We start from the raw sequence: 23,915 nt of genomic DNA, 5'->3' as shown, positions 1-23,915 counted from the left end.
GTTAATAGGAATATAAGGGCTAGGCTCAAAACCAAACACATTAAGTGCTCACCCTGCCCTATCAGCATGGACCATGAACATTCTCTCAGAGGCAATCCAGTTCTTAGCACAGTGACAGGCACAGGCTCAATGACACCAAAACGATATTGTTTACATCCGTGACTATGACTTGTAAGACACATTACCATCTCAGACTTGTGAAAGTGCCTTTCACAATAAATTATAGCAGTAAGAACAACTCAACAAATATTTCTTGATACAGTCAACATTCAGACTAAAAATGAAACTTGATGGCACAGTAGTCGACTGTTTGTAGACTCTGAAACTGACACCTGTACACACTGAATGACTGCAGAAAGACTTCTTGCCTTTCTTACTCCTTCCCTCTCTGCTCTCTCCTTTCTTTCTTCTCTCCTTTCCTCCCTGTTATCACTTACTCATTATGTACAAGCACAATTTCCCACTAAGCTACTAGTCGCTGGACTAGTGTGTAGCGTACTGACTCTTATACCTATAGGGACTTATCATTGTGATCTATGGGTCACTTGCAATTAGATGATCTGAATTATTTTGTAGGTTTTGAAATATGCATCATGAGCCACATATCCACTAACTTTTAAGTGTATATCAAGCCTCTCTTGTTCTATACAGGTTTCTAAATCATCCTGCTCAAAATAGTATCTCCTTCCCTTACACTCACATTCTTTATAGTTGTATCAGTCATTTGTTAGCCAGGCCATACATTTGCTTAGAGTAGTAAAGAGGTAGGGTGGTCAGTTCTTATGTCACATGACTTTGGGTCTAATCTAGACCTACCGCTTACTCTCTGAGGATTTCTAAATCGCATTCTCTATATCTGAAACATAGATAATGACGCCAACTTTGGAGTGATGCTTTGGGGATTAGCTAAGAATGGTAATCAAGAATACAGTTTACTATATGGGAAAGAACATTCCCTTGGTGGAAGCTAGTGACTCGCTTTTCATTGCTTTATTGTTTGCCCTTTGTTGCACCATGCACACTCATGTGTGGTCAATGGCAAGAAGGATCTTTGGCCTCACATATGGGATGTTCAGTTTGTATTGCGATCTTCAGTGGTAGGAGTGACATTGCCAGACTTCATAGACTTCCTGAACATTGTAAGGGAGTTTCAACATGACAAATGATGCAATTTACTTGTTGATATCAGTTTGAATGGTGTGCTTTTCAATCTTTCAATTATATTTTCTTTCTCATTTCTTCTCTCATACTGATGGAAAGTGTACTATGATTAAGATGTTATAAAAGAGAATTTAAAAAGACACGTGGTGTGAGCTAATTACTGAAATTGGGCCCTAGTGTCTACATGGACAATTATTCCGTTTAGAATGAATTAAACAAACAAATATCCTAGCAAAATGTATAGGATAAAGCAGTGTAGGCATAGACTATACTGACTCAAAAGGTCAACCCAGATCTCGGAGTGGTGATACATGCCTATCTTCTTGGACTGCAGCAGGAATGGGGAGATTGAAGTCAGCCTGGGTTACATATAAGTTCTAGGTCAGTCTGGGATATGAGACTATCTAACTAAAACCAAAAAAAAAAAACCCTAAAAAACAAGAAATATATGCAAAACACAATAATAAAAGTTTCTAAACCAAAAAACAAAATCCCTCTTGACTTGCAAAAACTCAGCCCTAAGGAGACATACAGATCTGAGTCACAACCCATTCACCTAAGACTTACAGAAAATCACGGATGAGATGATGAACAGATTTTAAGAGCCAAAGGGTCAAGATGCCTACTGCTTGGCATTGCCTTCTATATATGACATGGAAGCTCTACCATAATATACCCACAAGATTGGCTGACATGCCAACATGGATGGGGGAAATTTCACAAGGTCTTACCCCTAATGAAGAGCTATAGGCAATAAATGACTAGACCGAGGGGGGAGTCAGTCTTCTCTATGGCCAATCTCCCAAGTAAGATTATGGAATCACAAAAATCATATTATGTATGTGCCCTAAGCATGTACATATGAGCAAAGCTAATAATAAGTCATGAATTTAAGAGGGAGTGGGAACATAAGAGAAGCTGCAGGTGGGGGAGAAGGGTAGGTAAATACAGTTCTTATGTACTAAATTCTTGAACAAAAACTATACCTCACCCCAAGAACACCTGGTACAGAAACAGAGTTGAGTTATAACTGGGTTTCAAGATGGAGTCCTCAGGGGTACTTGATGAAGGTAGGGGGTGGGCCATCCCAGGAATGCCTTTTTATAGGCTTTGCTGAAATTGAGTAAGTAGAAAGAAACGGTGTGAAGTAATGGCTTTCAGTCCTCACTATACTTCTAGTTCTTAGAGATAGGCACTATCAAGAACGAACATTTCTAAGCAATGAGGAAAATCCAAAACCTCCTAAGAGATTAAATTGAAATACTGAATTTAACACATTTCCTTTAAGCTCTTCAAGACATTAGTAGGTCTTCTAAGCAATGTTATTGGGTACCTGCAAAGAGTTAATTAATATCTACTGTCAGCGTCCTGTTGTATCAAAGCACACAGGAACAGGCACGTAATTTATAATGCAAAGAAATCCACATTCACTACTATTTTTTACATCAGTCGTTTACAGCATTTACAAACACGGTGGTAGGCATTTTCTGAGGATTAACAAATGAACAGAAATAACTGCTGAGGGAGTTATTTCTAAATCACACTAAATCCAGTCAATAACTGCCCAAGGCCTTTACTACACTTCTCATTGCAGGGCATCTAGGTCCAGGGACATTTTGTCTCAGTAGGTAACTGCTTCTTAGAATTCTCAGAATCCCATGGGAAAGAATAAAATGTATTTACTTCTGTAAATGGCACCAGGGTACCTTCAGGAAAGCAACTAGAACTTAGCCTGCTTTTCTTCCTTTTTCTCAAGATATGTAAGCTAATACATTTTCTGAATATGGTACCTGCAAAATATACACCAGATCTACTTACTTTTCTCCCTCTGCCTGCTACCCTTTGACCAGACTCTTTTTGAAGCCACCTAGAATTTTCCAAATAGTTTATCTGCCTCCTTCTACATATTGGATGTATGTAACATAAGACTTTCTTACTGGGATTTGACCAGTGATACAAGGAATGCATTTGATGATTGCTGCCTTCCTTATTTGAAAATGTTATTATAATAAGAATAATTGCACATTTTCAATGAAAGAAATCAAAAATACAGTTAAATATAGGTAAGCAGAAAGAGGCAGGTAAGTATCCCTTAGAATTTTCTGTCTTCAGTTTGTCTTTGCAGCAGTTCAAGTCTCCAACACAGTGCTGTTTTCTCATCTAAGTGAAGGCGATGGAAACACTGGCTAACTCTCACGATAATTCAAGTGAATGAGCCTGTTGACCAGGTCTTTTCCAGTCATAATGGACACCTTTGGAAGTCGTCCTGTTTGAAACTGTTACTTACGGCACAAAGTCAGGCAAGTCCAGGGAAAATTGGCTTCTCTGTAATTTGAAGTTGAAGAGTGCTAGAGGACAGAGTGTATTGTCTGTGTGCATGTAGACATAACAAAGCTATTTTCATGCACAGTCCTGGCAGAAGGCCTGTGGTAACTGCTCTGTGTGTCTGGTTACAATTATTTCACTATAGGGAATAATCCAGGACAGTACATCCCTGCTCTGTCCGCTCAGCCTCAAGTTGAAATGTGTGCTGCTTTTAACCCCATAAACCTTGTCAGCTCTCCTTCCTGATGGCCTTTTAATTCACTCATCCTTCTGCCAGAAACCTCAGCTGAATTCCAAGTCTGAACTGCAGTATTTCAAGACGCACGGAACTCTTAAGTAACTAGAAAGGAGGGATGCAATGCTCTGGTCCTTGTCCTTGTTATCCTACACTGTCTGGGCTCCTGTGTCTGTATGTCTCACTGAACACGGGATTTTCTAGGTTCTAAGCGAAGTAAAACTCTCCTAAAAAAAAGAGTGGGTATATCCTTTCCGATGCTACCCCCACAATCAAAGACATTTGTGTTCCCCACCCTCTGCACAATTCATACAGCTTAATATGGCTCTTGGGAAAATTCTCAACAGAACAGTTCAGAGTGAAATGTGTTTTTAATTAAGATGACAACAACAACAACAACAAAGAAGATAAGACTGCTTATAGGATCTCATTACCCAGATGCTAATCTTGGTATTTAGGAATGCTGTGGCGATCAAGCCCTTCTTGTGCAATCTCCCCTGACTACGTTCAGTTCTAGGAGTCTGAAGCTCCTGGTGAGTTGCTTTAGCTCAGAACTAGCCTGTAAGAAACTCCAGGTATTGTCTCAACAGCCCCAGGTAACTTACAATAAGTGGGTCATACATTAGGGCATTGCCCTCTATTTTTTTCTTACACACCAACAGGATAGCTTGTAGGGAAAGAGGAAAGCAAAAGACAGGAAACCAGTATGGATGGGCTTTTGAAATTGTGAAAGTTGCGGATTGTTTAATCTCTCTCTCTTTTTTTTTTTTTTTTTTTTTAGAGCAGACTATTCAGAACTTTATTTTGGAGCCACAGCAGATGGTGTGAATCATCCTTTGGCTTTGCGCATGCTCTTCACACTTGGGCCATCCTCGGTCTGACATGCTCTCTCCCACTTAGGACTAAAGGTGGCAGGACTTCCCTTAGGAGCTCAGAGGGGGACTCACAGTAAGCAAAGGAGGGAAGAGTCACTAACGAACATCAATGGAAGGACCCCGAAGGGTGAAATCGACATACGTGCAAGCAAACAATTCTGCCAGCTGCTTTAAGGCTCAGCCTTCTTATAGAAAAACCAAATTGTTTTAATAGATGAATGAATCTGTTAAAGACGGAACGCTTAGGTGACGCAGAGAACGTAAAAGAGAACACTGCTCCAGCTTGAATCATCAAGCTAACCATTTCTGTTTTCAATCATGTTTTATTCTGTCCACAGTTATTCCCCTGAGTTTTGTCCCCCCCCTCTATTTTTAGCTTTCATGAATGAATTGTGTATATCTGCCATTGAACATTTGCTTTCCCGGTGATATTTTAGCTTTCATAACTAGCGACTTTCAAAAAAAAACCCTCAATTATGACCTACCCAATTCTCTTTGTATGCACTATGCTGCCTAAAGGTTTTCCACTAGTGTGGAATACAGTTGTTATCTAAACATAAATAGAGATAATCCTTAACCCCAGTGGGGAAGTATTCCATATGAAAATCTCAGTACCACAAAGATTATGTAAAAACTCTACAATATTCTATAGTCTGCATATGTTTTACATACACTATATGACACATTCTAAAAACCATCGGAAATAAGAAGTAACAGACAGGTAATAGAGACAAGGTGCATAAACCCACTTGGCATTGTGCACATATGTACATGTTTGTACAAGGCACTAGAGCAGCCAAGCTTACTATGCAACAGGGACACGTACAGTATACTTATTTGTTTATTCTCTAAGTTTAAACTTAGTTGTGTTAAGTTTTCCCAAAATAAGCTATTCTGTAGCCTACTTAGAGATGAAAGTTGAGGAAAAAGATTTCGGATAACCTAAAACAAGGATTTGTGGAAGGGTCTCTTGGCATAACCCCTATATCTTAAATAATTTTCAAATTTCTTACCTGACCCAGCCTCTCTTATTTATCACTGACTACATAGAGTAACACTTCTTGATTTCTGAATGTGTGTTCCCTACTCTTCCAATGAAGGATCCAATGAACACAGCTTTTGAATTCCGTGTGCTAATGTTGACATACTACTTTACTGTGCCATCTAAGGGTCATTAAGTTTGGATAAGAGATCTGTACAAAGTAAACTTATCAGATTATCTTTTGTAATTTGTTCTTTGTCCTTAGCTGAGGCCAATAGAAGAAATCCTACCATTAATAACAACATTCCCAGTGATGTCAACAAATCCCTGAGGGGAAGCAGGCTGGGGAAGCTGAGTATGTGAGCGTTCCCCAGTGTCCCTATGCCAAGCAAACACAGAAACCTAGTGACACATTTGTCTTTTCAGTGTAGGGGTAATGGGGCCACTCAGTTAAACAGGGATCATCCCCTCTTCTTGTAGCCGCTGACCTGAAGGTTCAGTCTATCTGCTGCTTAGCCAACTGCAGGCAGACTGAACACCTGGAGAGGATAGCCTTGCAAGCAGTAGTTCTGTCTGCTACAGCTTCCTCTCAGTTTCCCTTCAAGGGAGCACCAAGGGCTTGCACTTGTAAAGACTGAATATCAAAATACCAAGACCCATCATTACTGACTATAAGAGAAGATTGTAAGGCTAGGGTCTCAGGAAGTGGGTAATGAGCTGGGCATCACCCAGGCTTAGCTGGAAAGCAATTGCAGCCTCAGTACACTGTTATTTGATCTCCTCTCTGCAATTTCTTCCTTTTAGATAATTTTTACTCAATTTCCAACCCCAGTGCTTATTCTGATGCAGGTTCCATGCCACTACTGACCCACTCCTAGAGAAATCAGACCTCTTTTCTGTAATTTTCAGCTTTACTTACAGGCAGAGATTGGCCTGCAGGTCAAATCAATAGAGTTACAAGGAAAGGCCTATTCCTTCTGATTTCATCAGACTATTTATTTACCACTTATTATAGGGTTGTGATTGAACTGGCTTGCTCAAACTCTTAAAATACAGTGGTTTCCAGGTATTTGGAGAATATAGCCTACCCTCCACTTGTGACAGTTTGGCAGGAACAAACACTAGGAAGAAATCCCCAATATGGAAAAGCAAGGAAGACAGATGCACTTCCTCAATATGTTCTGAAGCCTGCAGATGACCTATTGTCACTGAGCAGGAGGCTTAACATAAGGATTGTGCATGCCAGCTTAAATGGTGTTGAAAAGAACTGTCATTGAAAAAAATGGGGGTACAGTAATTTCTGAAAGAATTGACAGTCAGCTTAGCATGTCCAGCAGCAGCCACGTGTTGGGAAGCCAAGTCTGAGTTTGAGATTCTAGTCTCTATGGAGGAGTGAGGTGGTGATGAATTCCGGGTTTTTATTTTCCTTCAATATTTCATGGATAGGAAAATATTCCAGAGAAACCACCTAGAATTTCAGGAAAAAAATTTGTTCCCCCCTCCAAAATCCTATTCAGACTCTAGCAAATTAAAAACTACAGACACTTAACTCACTTCTGCTGTCAGCACACCAAGTGGAAAGACGTAAAGTGAGAATTTCAGAAAGTAAGTGCCGGTTCTTTGCCAAAACCAAATGTCCAGCACCTTAAGAAATACAGTGTGTTTGAAATGACTTCACATTTAGTCTCGTCAAAAAAGGAACCCAAAGGTTCATGGGAACTTGGATACCATGCAGGGAAGAGGCTGAGGTGGGTGGCCACCCAAAGCGGCGGCACCCTATTTGGAGGTGGTGCTTTGCTTCCTTTCGCAGTGCGAGGCTTTACATGCTAAAGACACACTGGATTAGGGCAGCACTGACCTTGGCTCCCGTCTCCTTACCAGGAAGGCAGCTACAAATGGCAAGGAGCCATTAGGGTACTGCGAATGAACTAGCCTGTTCTCACATTAAGGCCCAAGCTTCCTCAGACTCAGGCCTCTTCCCTCCCACCTGCTAGTGCTGCACTGTGGTTTGCAACCAGGCAGAAGACTTTTGCATCACCCCAGGGGAGGAATGCAAGGCTCCTTTTGGAAAATGCTGACGTCCTTACTCCAGTTCTGCTTTCTTAGAATCTTCATGCAGGGAGAACCTCAGAGAACAGACCTTCAAGTTCCCTTTAAAAAATCCTTGGAGCAGATGTGTGTGGAACTTATGAATTTGTTTTTAGGAATGGTGTTAATTGCAGGCGCAATACAAAACCTCCAGTAAGGGATGAGCCTGCAGGTAATCATTTGCATGAATATTGATACAGGTAATCATATGCATGAATATTGATACAGGACATCTTCACGGTGTGTGGGATAAGGACAGGCAGAAATAGCAGGAAATCAGATTATCGAATAAACCTAGATGTTAAATTTACAAGAGAACTTTCAGTTTTTCTGGACACTTTAGGTTTTGAAATTGAGGTAAAGAGGTTTTATATCTGTATAAGGTTTTTTACAAATGGACCCATTTGTTTTGAGAGAAGAGGAGGTGTCACATACAAACTGCTATGGAGTCCTTTCAAAACGTCTTTTGCACAGTTTGACTAAATGGGCCAGGAGCAAAGGTGTGTTGTCCTTGTCTGTGGGGTCCTGCCACATGTGACTTTGACAAATCCCATTCTATTGAGTCAATCTGTGACAGCACTGTTGCCCTAGACTCTGAGCTGCCTTGCTGAGCTGTAGAGCAGGAGACCAGAAAGGGAGGCATTAGTAAACTGTCTAAGGCTCACAGGAACACTTCAGGACTAAAAGAAAAGCTGTTAGGACAATACATTTGTAGTCAACTGGCTAACACTGCCACTGCGCAGGGTCACACTGCCTGCTTTTCAAAGCACAGATAAACCCCAGACGTCTCTTTGAATGAGTTTTGCTTATTTGTTGTTTTGGCTTTTTGTTTGTTAGTCTGAGACAGGACCTCATAATATATCCTTTGTTATGTATCTTGTGCTGACCTAGAACTTGTTATGTAGCCCAGACTAGTCTCAAGCTTGCAATCCTACCTCAACTTCCCAAGGGCTGGGCTTACAGGTGTGTGGCACTATTCCTGCCAATAAAAAATGTTTGAAACCCAAATCGCTGAAAATGTAAACACTGGCATGGGAAGTTAACTCCTGGGCTATTGACTAAAGAGTATATATACTGGGGAAGGGAGAATTTTCTTAGAGATAGGGGCTTGTCACCAGTGAAGACAGACAGATCAAGGCTTACTTGGCTTCCAGGGCCAGAGCAATGATGCCAGCAGCCATGGGGGCTGAGGCTGATGTCCCAGTATGATTGTCCGTGCATCGTTGCCTTAGATCAGTGGTGATCTGAAAAACAAAAGTGAAAAAAATTTAAGCCCTGCGGACAGACTGGGTCACAGCAAGAAGTTTACTTACAAAGTAAATGGAGAGGAATATGAGATAAATTTTAAATTCAATGTTTCCAGACCTCTGTGATCATTTGTTTTCAAAAAATTGCTTGTATCCAACAAACTTGACTGGAAACCGACTTCATTAAAAGCAGAACAGGAACAGGGCGAACCAGAGCGCAGAACCTCAAGGCCATGCACATATCTCCTGAGAGTCTACAGTCTGTGTACCTTGTGTGCCCCACCTGAGTTCAACTCTGGATGAAAATGGAAATTTTTCAATTGACACATGCTTTAAACTAATTAAATATGTTAAATGAACACCCAGGTGCCACACCTGGTGTCAGAAGATAAAGGATAAACTATGTATCTTCTACATTCTCCAAATTATAACTTGGGGAAGTAACTGGTCTCAAGAAAAAGTTCCCCCACACAAGTGACCTTTGCATATGGATTTTTCTAGAATTCATTAAAATGTTGCATGGATGAGTTAAGGCTTCCTTAAAGGTTTCACATGGATAGAAAAAGCAAGGATTGAGTTCCTGTGCCACACACACAGTAAAGGCAGTGTCTGCTTCTACATTATATACAAGAGATTAGCTACTTTTCCATTTTTACCTTGCAATCAAAATGTGAAAACTAGATCATTTTATTTTCTTGGCTTGAATCCAGTTCACTTCAGCTCTGACTGAATTCTATTACCATTCATCAGAAGCAATGGTTCCCAGTCTGTGTTTCATTATTGTCTCACTAAGAAAGAAAATTAAATTTAAATTCTCCTTAACAAGAAAAATTAAGTACTATAGAATGTGACTCTAGAAGCCATTGTAAGCTCCTCAGATTTAAAAAAAAAAATCTTCCCTCCTGGACAGAAATCCATTTTGCTCCCTTGGGACTGATTTTGTGTTTGATGAGAAGATGAATAAGTGGGCATGCAGCATTCACTGGATGACATCAGCAAACCTTTCTTTGGCACGAAGACAAGTGTGTCACCACACATTACAGAGAAGAGAGCTGACGGGAAAGTGGAGCAGAAAGACAGTGAGTGGAGGCAGCAGAATGCACAGCCTTTGTTTGTCTAGGAGGGCTGAGATGAGCTGCAATTGGTTTAGGAAACAGGTGGACACCCCACTCCCACAATCACCTTTACAACTTTCCTCTATGCCACAGGAGGTTGAAGGGAACTTTCCATCGTGTTATAGAACTAGAGCGGCATCTTAGCCCACTCAGTTTCCCACAAGAGAGCATGCCTATCATATCTTTTGACATGTGTAATGCTACCAGATAACCTGTATCACATAAGTATGAACACTGACACAAAAGAAGTGGGAAAATAAATATGTAGACCTGTAGGAGGAAGTCTATGTCGCCATTAAACATGTGACTTACTAGAGGCGCATACAGATGAGGTAATAAAAGGGCGGTTTACCACACCGCTAACCACACCCACTTTAGGCAGGACTAAAGACGTATACGGCTGGACGTAAAGACGTATACGTATGTAGGCGGAACTACGTCACTAGCCAAGCCCACTTTTGGGCATGGCTAGGGGCGTTACGGGGGGAAGGCATAAAAGACAGCGCACAGGAAGTCTCGCTCTCTTTTCCTGGAGTTCGGCTTCCGGTCCAGTCGCTAGCTGAGATCTGCTGGGCTTCTCGGGGTTTGGTATCTTGTGAGTAATTTTCTATATAAAATACTTAGCCTTATTTTCAGTCATTGTGTGTCGCGTATCGTTACAGCGTCCGTAAAGCCAACAGTTTGGTGTCAGGAGTGGGATTGGAATCGGGACCCAGGGCTTCTCTCGGCCCGACCAGGCACACGTGGACTCTCCTTTCGCTAAGTTCCTCACTACTTCGCTCGGCAAGGCACGATTCCTGCCGCCAGGAACCAGCACCTTCTACCTGCCGGTAAGGTTAGGCGGAATTCCAAGGTTTCTCTCGCGGCCACGTGCTGTTTTACTGGCGGCCAGCTGACTCCGGCCACGTGCTCTTTCGCTGGCAGCCTGTTGATTTTGGCCTGAATTACTCCATTGGTAACAAACGTAACTGCTTTATACAATGTCAACAGCTAACACTATGATGCAGGATGTTAAGAATTTTCTTGTTTTTTGTATGGATGGGATTTTAGAAAGGGTTGAGGACCTACCTGAAAGGTGCTTCCTACCCATGATGGTGATTATTAGCTTCATAATCAATATAATTTTGTTAATGAAATGGCTCAAAAATAGGAATAAACTTATACAGGTCATGCAGTCATCGCAGGATAGTTTTGAAATCTTAATACAAAGGATTCAGGAAATGCAAAATTCATTGCAGGAGAGTAAGAAAGGGTTGGTAGAAAATATTCAGGATATTAAAAATGATAATGTAGGTCTGACGAACAGGTTTAAAGAGACGGAACACAAAATTGAATTATTTTCAGGAAAAATGTGTTCCATAGATAGAATTGAAAAATTGGAACATAATGTGGAAACATTTAACGACAAACACGGTTCCATGTTTGATGATTTCACTAGCAAATTACAAAGACTGGAACATAAAATTGAAATGCTAGCAGAAAAGAATTGTTCCATGTCTGAGAGCAATGGTAAACTAACTGATAGAATATCATTTGTTGAAGGCAGTTTACATGCTATTGAGGTACTTGCTAAGGATGAGAATATTAGAAATTTGGAATCACATGTAAATGATGAAGGTAAGAAAATGAAAGATTCCATGACATCCTTAGAAAATCATTTGTCCCAAGAACTTCAAGAGCTCAGAGAAACAATGATGAATAGACTGCAGGATTTAGAAGACGCTCAATCTGATACTTCAGAATCAGAAATACAGGCACCAGGTCAGGACAGGTGTTTCCCAACACCTCTCAAATGCCGGAAAGATCTCCCTAAGGTTGCTATGCGTTCACCTATGGTTTTTCCAGTATCTGTATCAGAAAAACCAGCAACGAAAAAACAATCAAATGGTCCCATTGCTTATCACTGGGAGCCTATACAGATGAAGGATCTAAAAAATATTAAGGAGGCCATTGTCATGTATGGTCTTCATTCTCCCTTTGTCAGAGAGCTCCTAACCTCATGGGCTACTGTAAATAAAGTAACCCCAAAAGACTGGGCCCAATTAGCCTCTGCAGTACTCGAAAATTCTTGCCAAATTCAATGGAGAGCTTTATGGAGGCAAGAAGCAAAAGCAATAGAAATTCAGGAATTACAGAACGGTCAGGAAGTACCCCAAGACAAGATTCTTGGGGAGGGTCCTTACGCTGACACGCAGGTTCAATCTGCATATGACGAGCACATGTTGTCTTTGTGCCGTACAGCTGCTTTAAATGCCTTGGATAAGGTTTGTGAAACAGGAGAGATAATGCAACCCTACACCAAGGTATTACAGGGCCCAAGGGAAAGGTTCACTGAATTTTTAGAGAGATTATCCAGAGCAGTAGAGGTACAGGTAGCGAACCCAGAATCCAGGCGTCTTCTTATAGAATCTTTGGCGTATGAGAACGCGAATCCTCAATGCAGGCAGGTAATTTGGCCATTAAAAATAAGATCAGCGCCATTGGAGGAATGGGTTCTGCATACAGCGAACCTGGAATGTAAAAGTCAGGATACAGGAGCTTGGGTAGGTGAAGCTATTTCTACAGGGTTGAGGAGGCACCAGGATGCCAAATACCCTACCTGTGATGATATAGAGGCATGGGTAGGGAAGGCAATCTCAAAGAATTTAAATAGGCGTAAAGATGCAAAATGCTTTAACTGTGGTAGAATAGGACATCTTAGTAGGAACTGTAGACAACGCATTCCTAGAAATAATGCTTTTACCAGGAATGTATCAAACAGAAGGCCTAAGCCTCCTGGTCTATGCAGGAGGTGTGGGAAGGGGCGCCATTGGACTGATGAATGCTATTCCAAAATAGACAGACAAGGTAGATCTTTAAAGCCAACCGAGCCCCGAAAAGAGATTATCCGGTCATTCCCAGTGACAGTGGAGGACAGCCTCTCCCAGGACAATTAGAAGATCCACTGCCCATTGTAAATAATACGGCACTGGATAATACATTAGCTCCAGAGGATGAATCAATTATATCAGGAGGAGGAAGATAACAGCCCATCGACAAATTCATAGTCCACCATGGGTAAAGTGACCTCCTAAAAGGAAAGAGAAGTGTTTTGGTTTTGTCTTCACAGGTAAACTCAGCAAAGAATACTGGACATATGGATTCCTGTAGAAGAATGAATAGCTACCCTGAGGACCATCAAATAAACAGTATCTCACTGTGTGGTATCAAAGTCTAAATCTCTCTATATTGTTTTTTCATAGTACCCTTTTATCTTTATTTCTTCACATACCTCAGTTCCCATTCATTTAACTGAAGCTGGCTTTGGAGTTGGATTGGCTCTCCTACTCTAAACCCAAGCATATTATTTAAATACAATTCAGAATTTCTGTATTATATCAAAGAGCCATTGATATAAGACAGAAGAAATAAAATGAGGGACTGTTATCTATGGATTTCTTTTTCTGAACAGGCTAATTTCCTCCAGGTTTTCCATCTTCCCTATTGTCACCTCTTTTGTATGCATACATATGAAAGTTAAAATATTTCTTTGTTAACAGCAATGTTTGAGTTTTCCAGAGAACAAGGGATTTCCTGACAGCAATCTTCAACTGCTTCCGAAAGAGAATGAGGATCCAATTCCTTGACTTCACCTGATTCGACTGGAGGCATCTGAATTGCCCCACATCATTGACTCCACCTGACAAGCACTATCCTGAAACTGGCTTGAAACTACATCACTCGACACAACTCCAGACCAAGGAACGGAAATAGCACATCTTCTACAATCTGACCAGAGCTTCAAGATGAGAGCTTCAATCAACACTAGAACCCCAGTCAGGAACTTCAATCAAGCATCTCCTGACATACTGAGACTGTCTGATCTACTCAGATTTTGTTATACTAACATTTTCTTTTCACAGGTCCCCATGAGATTATCATCGTCCCATCTCAGCAGGAAGTAGTTTTGAGAATTCCACGCCCCCTCTCCCTACTATTGATATTATAAGATTACACCTGTTAGTGTTAGTTTTCAATTATTTTAGAGTTGGGATTGGAAAGAGGTGTTCATATTTGGGTGTTTCTTTAAGATAAGTTTAGGTTTAGATAGAATAGATGTTTGATACATTTTGTTCATAGACACAAGTTAGTTGTCCTTTTTTAGACTAAAAGGGGAATTGTAGGAGGAAGTCTATGTCGCCATTAAACATGTGACTTACTAGAGGCGCATACAGATGAGGTAATAAAAGGGCGGTTTACCACACCGCTAACCACACCCACTTTAGGCAGGACTAAAGACGTATACGGCTGGACGTAAAGACGTATACGTATGTAGGCGGAACTACGTCACTAGCCAAGCCCACTTTTGGGCATGGCTAGGGGCGTTACGGGGGAAGGCATAAAAGACAGCGCACAGGAAGTCTCGCTCTCTTTTCCTGGAGTTCGGCTTCCGGTCCAGTCGCTAGCTGAGATCTGCTGGGCTTCTCGGGGTTTGGTATCTTGTGAGTAATTTTCTATATAAAATACTTAGCCTTATTTTCAGTCATTGTGTGTCGCGTATCGTTACAGCGTCCGTAAAGCCAACATAGACCCACACAGATATGGATATGTAGGCAAAGAGAACTGTATTCACCTATATGTAAAGAAACTTCCTAGGCTTTTAACTGACTCTAAAAAGGTATAACATAAGTTAACACTCCTGTAAATTTTTGTGTGTATGGCATTATTAACTACAACACTGCTGTCTTGGGTCTCAAGGGCCTTTCTCATCTGCACAAACAGAATAACAACTGCTCTGATTCTTGCCTTCTACCACTATTATAATTCCTGTTGTGATGCATTTAATTAAGTACTTCACCTAAATGAGATCACTTAGAAGCTGTCTCTTACTGATTGGATTAATTCAGGTACATGATGTACTGAAGCTTCATTGACACTGTAACACATGACAGAGCCCTTCATTAAAAAACAAAAACAACAACAAAAACAAAACTGTGGGCCTCTGGCAATGGAACCAGTATATATCCCTAGTGCAGGAAAGGACTTTGGGAGCCCACTCCCTATGGAGGGATACTCTCAGTCTAGATACATGGGGGAGGGCCTAGACCATGCCCCAAATGACTTGACAGACTTTGATGATCCCTCATGGAAGGCCTCGCCCTCCCTGGGGAGTAGACAGGGAATGAGATGGGGGGCAGTGGGGGATGGGAGAGAGAGGGAACTGGGATTGATATGTGAAATAAGATTGTTTCTAATTTAAATAAAATTTTTTATATAAAAAACCTGACCATTACTCCATTGTGCTATACTTTGCCACTCCCTCATTTGTTGATGGACATTGGGCTTGCTTCCACCTTTGGCTGCTAAATAGTGTTCCAAATGTGCACAAAATGCAGACAGCTTTTGGAAATCTGATTTTAAGTGCCCTTGAATATAAAATCAGAAGTGGGGTTGCTTGATCATTAAAAGAAACATATTTGGGGGTAGAGAGATTGCTCAGCGGGTAAAACACTTACTATGCAAACCTGGCAGACCAAGTCTGATCTCTTAACATTATGTAAAGGTAGTCAAAGAGAACTAACTGCTCCCACTCTCACACAGCATACGCCCACAATAATAAGTAATTTTTTAAAAAGGCACTTCTACCCCACTTTCCATCATGTGGGGATATCTAGTCATTTTCTGAGGTACAGGGGAGTCCAAGCATGAATGCACAGAAATGGGTTGTTTCTAGGTCTCCAGAGTCCTTTGTGTAAGTGTTAAGTTTTTCAATGAATTGTGGCTTTCATGATATTTCCCTACGTATTCTTTGGCTGTAGTAGACACTTTCAATGCACGGACTTAGGTTCACACTAAACACTCTGAGAGTGTGTTCAGTATTGTTGAACCTCACACATAGCTATCTCTGGTCAAACATGAACAGGAAATAGTTTCTGATGTAGGGTCCATAGCACCAAAATGCCTCATCCTTTTACAGTCACCAGGCACATAAACATATATACTTACAGAGATATATCAATGGTGTGTCAAACTCTATCAATTTTGACAACTTCATGTGAAATTTAAGTCATCATTGTTCTCTAACATTTTCAATTAATTGAACTACATGAAAGGAGTTGGAGGGGAGTGGAACGTGGAGGTAATGGGAACTTGGAGGTTAAAAGATTCAGGGAAAAGAAGAAACAAACAAATCCCCCTCCCTTCTTGGCTCTAAGTGGAATTTCAGCTGGGTCATTTCAATAGCAAGTTACTGTCAGTGCAAGAGATGTTCAGGTGTAAATTACCAGGAGCATCTAAGGTAAGGTTCTCTCCATTAAAAAGAAGTCAGAATACCAAGGAATATTTATATCTATCTGCAGAAAAGAAAAGCAAAGATCACTGCAGAATGTACAACCTCGAAGAAAAATGATGGTTTAAAAGCAGAACAACCTGGGGTAACCCCCCACTCATCATAAGGCACAGGATGCAGAACATAGGATTCAACAATGTACCTCGAAGGAAACTGGCATCCGGTGTGCCGCACACAACACAGGGCAGATGTGCTCCTGCATCAGACTCCACTGAGAATGTCTCAGAATTTGATCTCAATCCCAGTGGCAGTCTCGCCTACTCCAAATTCCCTCAATTCACCACCCAAATCAGAAACAGAATTTGGATCCAAAGAACCGAAGTTGCTCAAGAAAATATCATTTGCATCCATCACGGAGAAGGAAACTGAAGAACATGCGGGCCCTGAGCACATCAAAGCTATCCTGATGGGCAAATTAGATTTCCAGCCTCATAGGATCAGTAGCAGATGGGATTTTGGACTCCACAATGTTAGGGATGCCATTTTTTTTCTTGGTGAATCAGGCAGGGTATTGTTCAGCCCCAGCCATGATCCTTGAGAAGAGCCATCACTTTTCTCACTAGACTTTTATTTCCTAATACTTCACAGTTCATTATTGGAGCTGATTGGGCTTTTGACTGTTGCCTGATACCATTCTCCAGGGAATCCCAGTGCATACTGATTTGGGCTCTAAGTGACAAGCTTTTACAGCAACCTAGAGTAAGTGTCCTCTCTCCCTGGTGCCCTGTGATCCTTTTTGTTTGAAGGTGCCAGGTTGCCTCATACCTGTTAAAATAGTATCTGAAAAGATATTTTTAAACATGAAATGATTTTGCTGTCTGTTAGGCTGAATTTGTTCCTAGAGCTGACTTGGATTTGGGTTGGAAATGCATTCGTTGAGCTATATTAGACACCACAATTGTGGTGAAGGGCAGAGACAATGAGCTAGGGATAATTCTTTATTAAGCACAAGGACATGAAAAGAAATAAGAATCGCTAAACAATTTCTGTGTCCACAGATGTCACCCAGACTGAAGCAGAATTCAGTGAGTAGGAGTAATTCAGTATCAAACACCAACCACTCCCATATTACTAAGAGACCCTAGATATGTGGAGTGCAAGGCATGAGGCTGCTTCTCTAAACAGGGAACCAGTCTCGTGTCATTTCTTTTTTTTTTTTCTTTTTTCTTTTATTTATTTATTTATTTATTTTTTGGTTTTTCGAGACAGGGTTTCTCTGTATTGTTTTAGAGGCTGTCCTGGAACTCGCTTTGTAGACCAGGCTGGCCTCGAACTCACAGAGATTCACCTGCCTCTGCCTCCCAAGTGCTGGGATTAAAGGTGCGCGCCACCAACTCCCGGCATCTTGTGTCATTTCTATATCCCATAACGTACAGCTGAGCTCCATATTGCAACAGAAGCAAGTATTTTTTTTGCTAAGTGGATGGAACTGAACTGCTTGCATCAAGCTCCCTTAGACCTCTGAACTTTCCCATTTATTTAGAAACACTTCAAGGTCACTTCTCTTTTGACTATTCAGTCAGGACTCAAAGAAACTTAGAATCATCCCAGAGAAGTTATGTGTGTATTAATCTCAACCGAAGGATTAGCCAGGCGGTGGTGCTACACACCTTTAATTCCAGAATCTGGGAGGCAGAAGCAGGCAATCTCTGTGACTTTCTGGCCAGCCTTGTCTACAAAGTGTGTTCCAGGACAGCCTGTCTCAAAACACCAGCCAACCAACCAACCAACAAATAAATAAAACCAAAACCAATCCAAGGATTAAAGTGTAGTCATTAACTCACAATTCCAGCCTCAAGACTTCTCCCTCATCTACCACCATTGGTAACTGATGGCAAATGAGGAAATACCTGGGTGTAGAACATTCCTCATAGCCACGGGACATTTGTAAGGAAAGTATTATATCATTAACAACTAAGGAAGAGGAGGTTAATTATCTTGTTTCAGGATGCACAGCAACAAAGCAGTTAGTAAGTGGGGGAAGATATTAAATCCTGAATCAGCAATGTAAGAAAAAGCAGAGTTTTAGAGTACAGTCACTCATGAGGACAAGAGCAAGAGTAAGACTTCCAACCATGACTTCAGTGACAGCAGAACAGCCTTGGTGCCCTAGCCTGCCAGCAAGTGGGTACAGTGAGCAGGCAGGGTTCCTGTATACTTTGTTATGCTCTGAGGAGAATGTGGGTCAAAGTACTGAACACATCTGGACTTGTTCTTCTATTTATTTACTCATGAAACAGAAAGGATGAGTTTTTTTTTAAAGAAAGAATGACATTTTCTAAACCCAAAGGAGCAAGAGAAAGATCTGATGTGAACGGCGACCTACTTGAAACAGGAGTGGGAACCAGAGGAGGCACCAGGGTAGGAAGCATGTGAGTACTTGGAGGCATTAAGAGCTGTGGGGTAATTCCTCTACCTGGAGGGGTCCGTGGCCTCCCCTAGATACTCCAGGCTGCGTGTGTGTTTGAACACATAGAAGCAAAATGGTATCAGAAGAAGAGAGCAGGATGCTCAGTACCCAAAGTGTAGCTCAGGGAACCTCTCCCAACAGGAACACAAAGGAGCCCAAAACCTAATCAGCTGGACAAATGACTGAGGGTCAGGTTCTAAAGGAATGGTAATTTTCCTGGTGGAACGACTGAGTTGACTTTTAGTTAGACAGTAGATATTTGGGGAAAGCTATGAAAGTAGTGAGGTTTAAAGGCAAAATTTTGACTGCTTATATGGCTTGGCATACACATAAACTTTATGATTTTCCATAGTAAATATCTTGATAAATGTTTACCTTCCATGAAGGTTATTTTTACATGGTTATTTTTGCACGGACACTTACGGAACTCCGGCTCTAGCCAAGAGCAGACTCTTGGTTCTCAAGTAGTTTCCACTCTGGCATGAAAAGCAGACAGTAAATGAAGAATGTAGACAATGGTGTCAAGTGAGGCTAAGTACACTGGGAAGCTAAGCTGACTAGGAAGAGAGTGGTGGAGGGCAGGAGCCCACATGCAGGGAGCACAGAGGCACACGCCTTTGGAGAATGAAAGATGAGGATGCCTAACTGAAGGGAAGCACCAGGCAATGTGCTTCTAGAAGCCCTCGGCAGAGGATGCTGCCCAGCTTTGATCATACAGCGGCACCATTTTGGGAGGCTGTTGCTAATGCTGCTTCAGCGTTGTATGTGTGACTGAGGAGAAGATGCAAAGGGTAGAGGCCAGAAATTCAGTTAGGAAGAGCAAGGTAGTAAAATGTGGTGGACAGCTATTAAGAGAACACCAGGAAAGCAACCACACATCTCTACATAGCTCCACACTGGATGGCCCTGACAAGTGTGGAGGCATGATAGCACACTGATGATAGACAGGCTTGGGCTTCATTCTGCATGACTGGAGTCTAGGCACCCCCAACAGACCAGCTGTGTGTTTTCTTTTCCTAGCCTTTCAAGTTTATGCCTTCTCATCTGTGAAGTGAACAAGATGATCCCTGTCCACAGGGTTTTCATGATATCATGAGAGGTTGTAGCCAACATGCAGAGTGCTGCCTCATTAGAATGACCACAAATGCTATGTTTATGGCATGTTATGGAAACTGCAAATGTGTCACACGAGATACAGAATATTATGTATACAGTTATGTTGACAAAAACATTACTTCATGTCATGGCTTTAAACTAGCTAGTCAGAGGTGCCTGGAGAGGTGGCTCAGTGGTCAAGGAATATACTGATCTGGTAGCGGACCTGAGTTTGGCTCCCAGCACCCAGGTCAGGTGGCTCACTAATATATTAGGGCACCTGCACTAATGTGTACACACACAGCACTCAGAGTGCACATAATTAAAAATAATAAAAATAAATCTTAAAAAGTAACAGTGTTGCAGATGTAGCAGGTCATTGCAGAAATCTTAGCACTTGGAAGGCTGAGGCAGAAGGACCATGGGATCAGCTTGTGCTAAATAAGATTTTGTCCAAACAAACAATAGTCATTCCTGATCATTTTGTTTAGAAAAGAGCTTCTTATTAGACTCTTGAAATTATGAATATTTCTTTTGCTGGAATAAACTATCACACCACCAATGTCCCAAGTCTATGCCAGTGTGAATATAGCCCCAGCACCCACTCTTAAGTTACTGGTAATGTCAGGACATGTAGGTATGTAGTCCTCGATATACTTTGAAACCCAGGGTAAGCTTTCCTGGTTGCAAACATGAAAAGATCTTTTGTCTCAGATATGTAAAGTTTATTTAACAAAGTGCTTTCCCAGAAGCAGACGAGAGATCTTTTCTGTCCCTCAGATTCTCAGCAACTGTCTCGGTTCAAATCACAAAGGTGCTCTTAGGAATGAAGAATGACAACTGTGCTTTTCTGGAGAGGTGGCAAATGACAGAAGGAAATGAATGGCTCAGGGAAGGGGCCCAGTACAAAGAAGACACTGCCACTCCCTTAGCACTCAATCAAGGATGTCAGTAACAGGATGTAGACATCACCCAGAGACCACAGGCGTCTAGGTTCAAAGCCTGGTTGTAGCAAGGTCCCGGACGCACTGTGGGCTTATTCGTCATTCTGACATCTGGAAGGAAAAGGGGTCAGCTGGACCATAAAATTCTGCTGCTGCTGCCAATTCCACTCAAGTTCAGGCTGTTAACATGTTCCTGATCACAGGGGCTTTCTTTATGGGCTTGGTGGAACAGACCACAGGATTTTATGGATTGGAAAAATGAAGGTGCAACAAGAAACTCTGTGAAAGGAGATGGGGCCAACTACCCTTTCAGGATGCAGAAAGCAGGCCTAAGGACAGTGATGCCAGCCACTAACAGAGTCACACGTACAACAGGCATTCAGACTCAGGATGCCACTCTCCTTGGTTTCTTACTGTCTCATAGGCATCTCTGAGGCCATGTGGGTGTCACCTCAATTTTATAGTTGAGGAGGTCAAGATTCTGAGTGAGTGGAAAAGTACCAGGTAGTCAGTATGAAGTCAGAATAGCTTCCAAATAGCTATTCACATAGGCTCCAAAATCTTCTCTCATTGTGGGTATTTTGAGGGTGCAGACAAAAAGAAAAGAATTGAAGAACTATGTAGAGAGAAGGAGAAAATGCAGAGATGAATATGTTTTGGGCCGTTGTAATGAGAAACTGATGCCCTTATCATGTGATGCATTCCATCGGGGATGTGGGGCACACTTCTGCCTGTTTTGATATTTTGTCCACTTGACTACACGCTTCTTTTAGAGAAGGCATTTTTGGAACTGATCGATAAGATCCCCACAGCAATGGTGACGCAGGGAACAACAGGACTGGCCAGGTCACAAGATGCTTGGGAACAAGTGTGAACTTGCTGTAGATCATCAAACTCTAGAGCTGAATTGTGGGAACTCATTCTTGAGTTTCTCAGGTACTTCGTGATGCAGACATAGGTGTCATGGGGCATTGGAAGACGGGGTGACAAGCTAGGGGATACACAGTTTCCTACTGAAAAGCAAAAGAGGCATATACAGGTGTTTACAGTTGTATAGTGAAGTCAACAAGACAGAAACATCTTGCTCACTACTGCACTTTCTCCTTATACATTTCACCTTGTGTTTGGAGTAAGTTTACTGATAGATGATTGAGGAGGTTCTGAGAAATGGACTTGTATACATACAACTTTATTTTTATTTTATGTGCATGGGTATTTTGCCTGAATGTATGTCTATGTACCACATATGTGCAGTGTCCACAGAAGCCAGAAGAAGGCACGTTGGGGTTGGAATGACATGATTGTGAGCTGCTCTGTGGATGCTGGGAACCAATCCCAGGTTCTCTGGAAGAACAAACAGTTTTCTTCATTGCTGAACCATCTTTCCTTCCCCAGACTCGTGAATATTTTTAAATCCAGTCATTTGGGGAGGAATTAAGAAAAGACTGGGACATCTTTAAAATGTAACTGAAGTATGTACTAAAAACAGTTGGAAAATCAGGCATAAAAATCTTATAATAAATAAGCCATTAACAGGAAATTAATAGCTATCAAGAGGTAAATGCTCTGAACCTGAGGTGTTTGGACTATAGAGTTATTCTCCAGATTTTGGGATACTTGAACAAGATGAAATATTTTGGGAATTAGAATTCCTTTATGCTTCATGTGTTCATGCTGTATACACAGCCTGTCTATAACTTTACATACTTTAAATGATTTTTATGCTTTAAAGAGTCAGCAAATGTGGGGTTATATCAGTGCTACATAGATGTTGGATTTAGTGTTTTGGATTTGGGGGTTGGCACAGTGAACTTGCAGTGGCTCCCTCACTGCTGTTGAAAAAATGAGATGCCACTCCACAGTGTGACCCGTGCCTGTGTGACTCCTCAAATATCAGGTGCAACATCTCAGCTGGGCATTTGAAAGATGAACCCTGACACTCACAAAACCATGGTCAGGAGAAGAGGAATGGAACTTGACATTTAGAATGAGCAGCGCTGTGGTAGGAGTTCTAAGAGTCAGCTTCCGCAGACACTGATAAGGGCTAGCACTAGGCTGCATCTTTTATTGACTTGTCTTCCCCAATTATTTCAGCAATGACTCCATGAACTTCAAATTATTAAACCCTCACATTCTAAGGCAGGATTTCAATCTAGAAAATGGCTCAAGCGACACAATCTCAGGTAGTCCAAACTAGTAACATGGATTCTTTAGCTGTTCAGCAAGACAGCAGTACAGGGTATGCAGCTCCATAATTCCCCATTCAGTAGAGTACAGTAGACTTAGAAAAGCACAGTTGGCACAGGGTTAGTACACATTGGATAAATACAGTCCCTTGATATATGCAAAGGACTGGTTTCAGGAACCCTAAAATCTGAGAAAGTTAAGTCCTGCATATAAAATACAGTGCCATAGTACTTGCATATTTATGTCTCACATCCTTCCTTAGATACTATCCAATCTCTAGATGCCTTTAATAGACAAAATAACACAAGTGTTTTGCATACAGTTGTAATACTGTATTGTTTACTGAATAAGGACCACAAAAATATCTTCAAGGTAATTTCAGTGTGGTTTGGTTGGTTGGTCTGTAGATGTAGAGCCTACGGATACAGACAAGCAAATGTACATCTGAAGTGTGGTCATGAGTTTTCTTATAGACTTTTTGTTCACAATGAGATACCACAATCAAAAGTCAGCAAGAGGGGCACTAAGCTGAGAATCACATGTTAATTCTTGTTTTTACTCCGTCACTATCAATGTAAATGTAGAGCAATCATTTGTTCTTAATGGGGGAACAGGAAGTTGAGGGGGTGGGGGTAGAATAGGGGGAAGAGGGAATCATAGGATCGAATACAGATCAGGCACCAGAGTGACCTCGAGTGATCTAAAGGGATAACACCAATTGGCAAGCTAAGCAATAGTGGAGAGACCACCTCGAATGCCCATTCCTGATAATGAACTTGATGTCTATAACCATCCGGGAGCCTTCATCCTGTGACTGATGGAAGCAGAGGCAAACACACAATTAATCACTGAACTGAACCCAAGGAACCCAGTGACAGAGAGAGAGGAGTGATGAGCAAATTGGCAAAGAATGGGCTGGCAGA

The 23,915-nt window shown here is 41.5% G+C and overlaps 1 protein-coding gene across 3 annotated transcripts in view; it reads right to left on the bottom strand.

Moving 5' to 3' along the window:
• The window catches only part of Pcsk5 (proprotein convertase subtilisin/kexin type 5), a 411,139-nt gene that overhangs the window by 201,519 nt on the left and 185,705 nt on the right, over nt 1-23,915 (bottom strand). For all 3 annotated transcript variants that reach the window (XM_040746607.1, XM_040746615.1, XM_040746617.1), the window contains exon 9: nt 8,810-8,910. In XM_040746607.1, the coding sequence (XP_040602541.1) occupies nt 8,810-8,910 (101 nt within the window). The remainder of the gene's footprint in view (nt 1-8,809; nt 8,911-23,915) is intronic.

The sequence above is a fragment of the Mesocricetus auratus genome, unplaced genomic scaffold, assembly GCF_017639785.1.
Source record: "Mesocricetus auratus isolate SY011 unplaced genomic scaffold, BCM_Maur_2.0 Super-Scaffold_4256, whole genome shotgun sequence".
NCBI lineage: Eukaryota > Metazoa > Chordata > Mammalia > Rodentia > Cricetidae > Mesocricetus > Mesocricetus auratus.
Note: the sequence above shows the minus strand (reverse complement) of the source record. Positions and strands in the feature narration are given on the sequence as shown.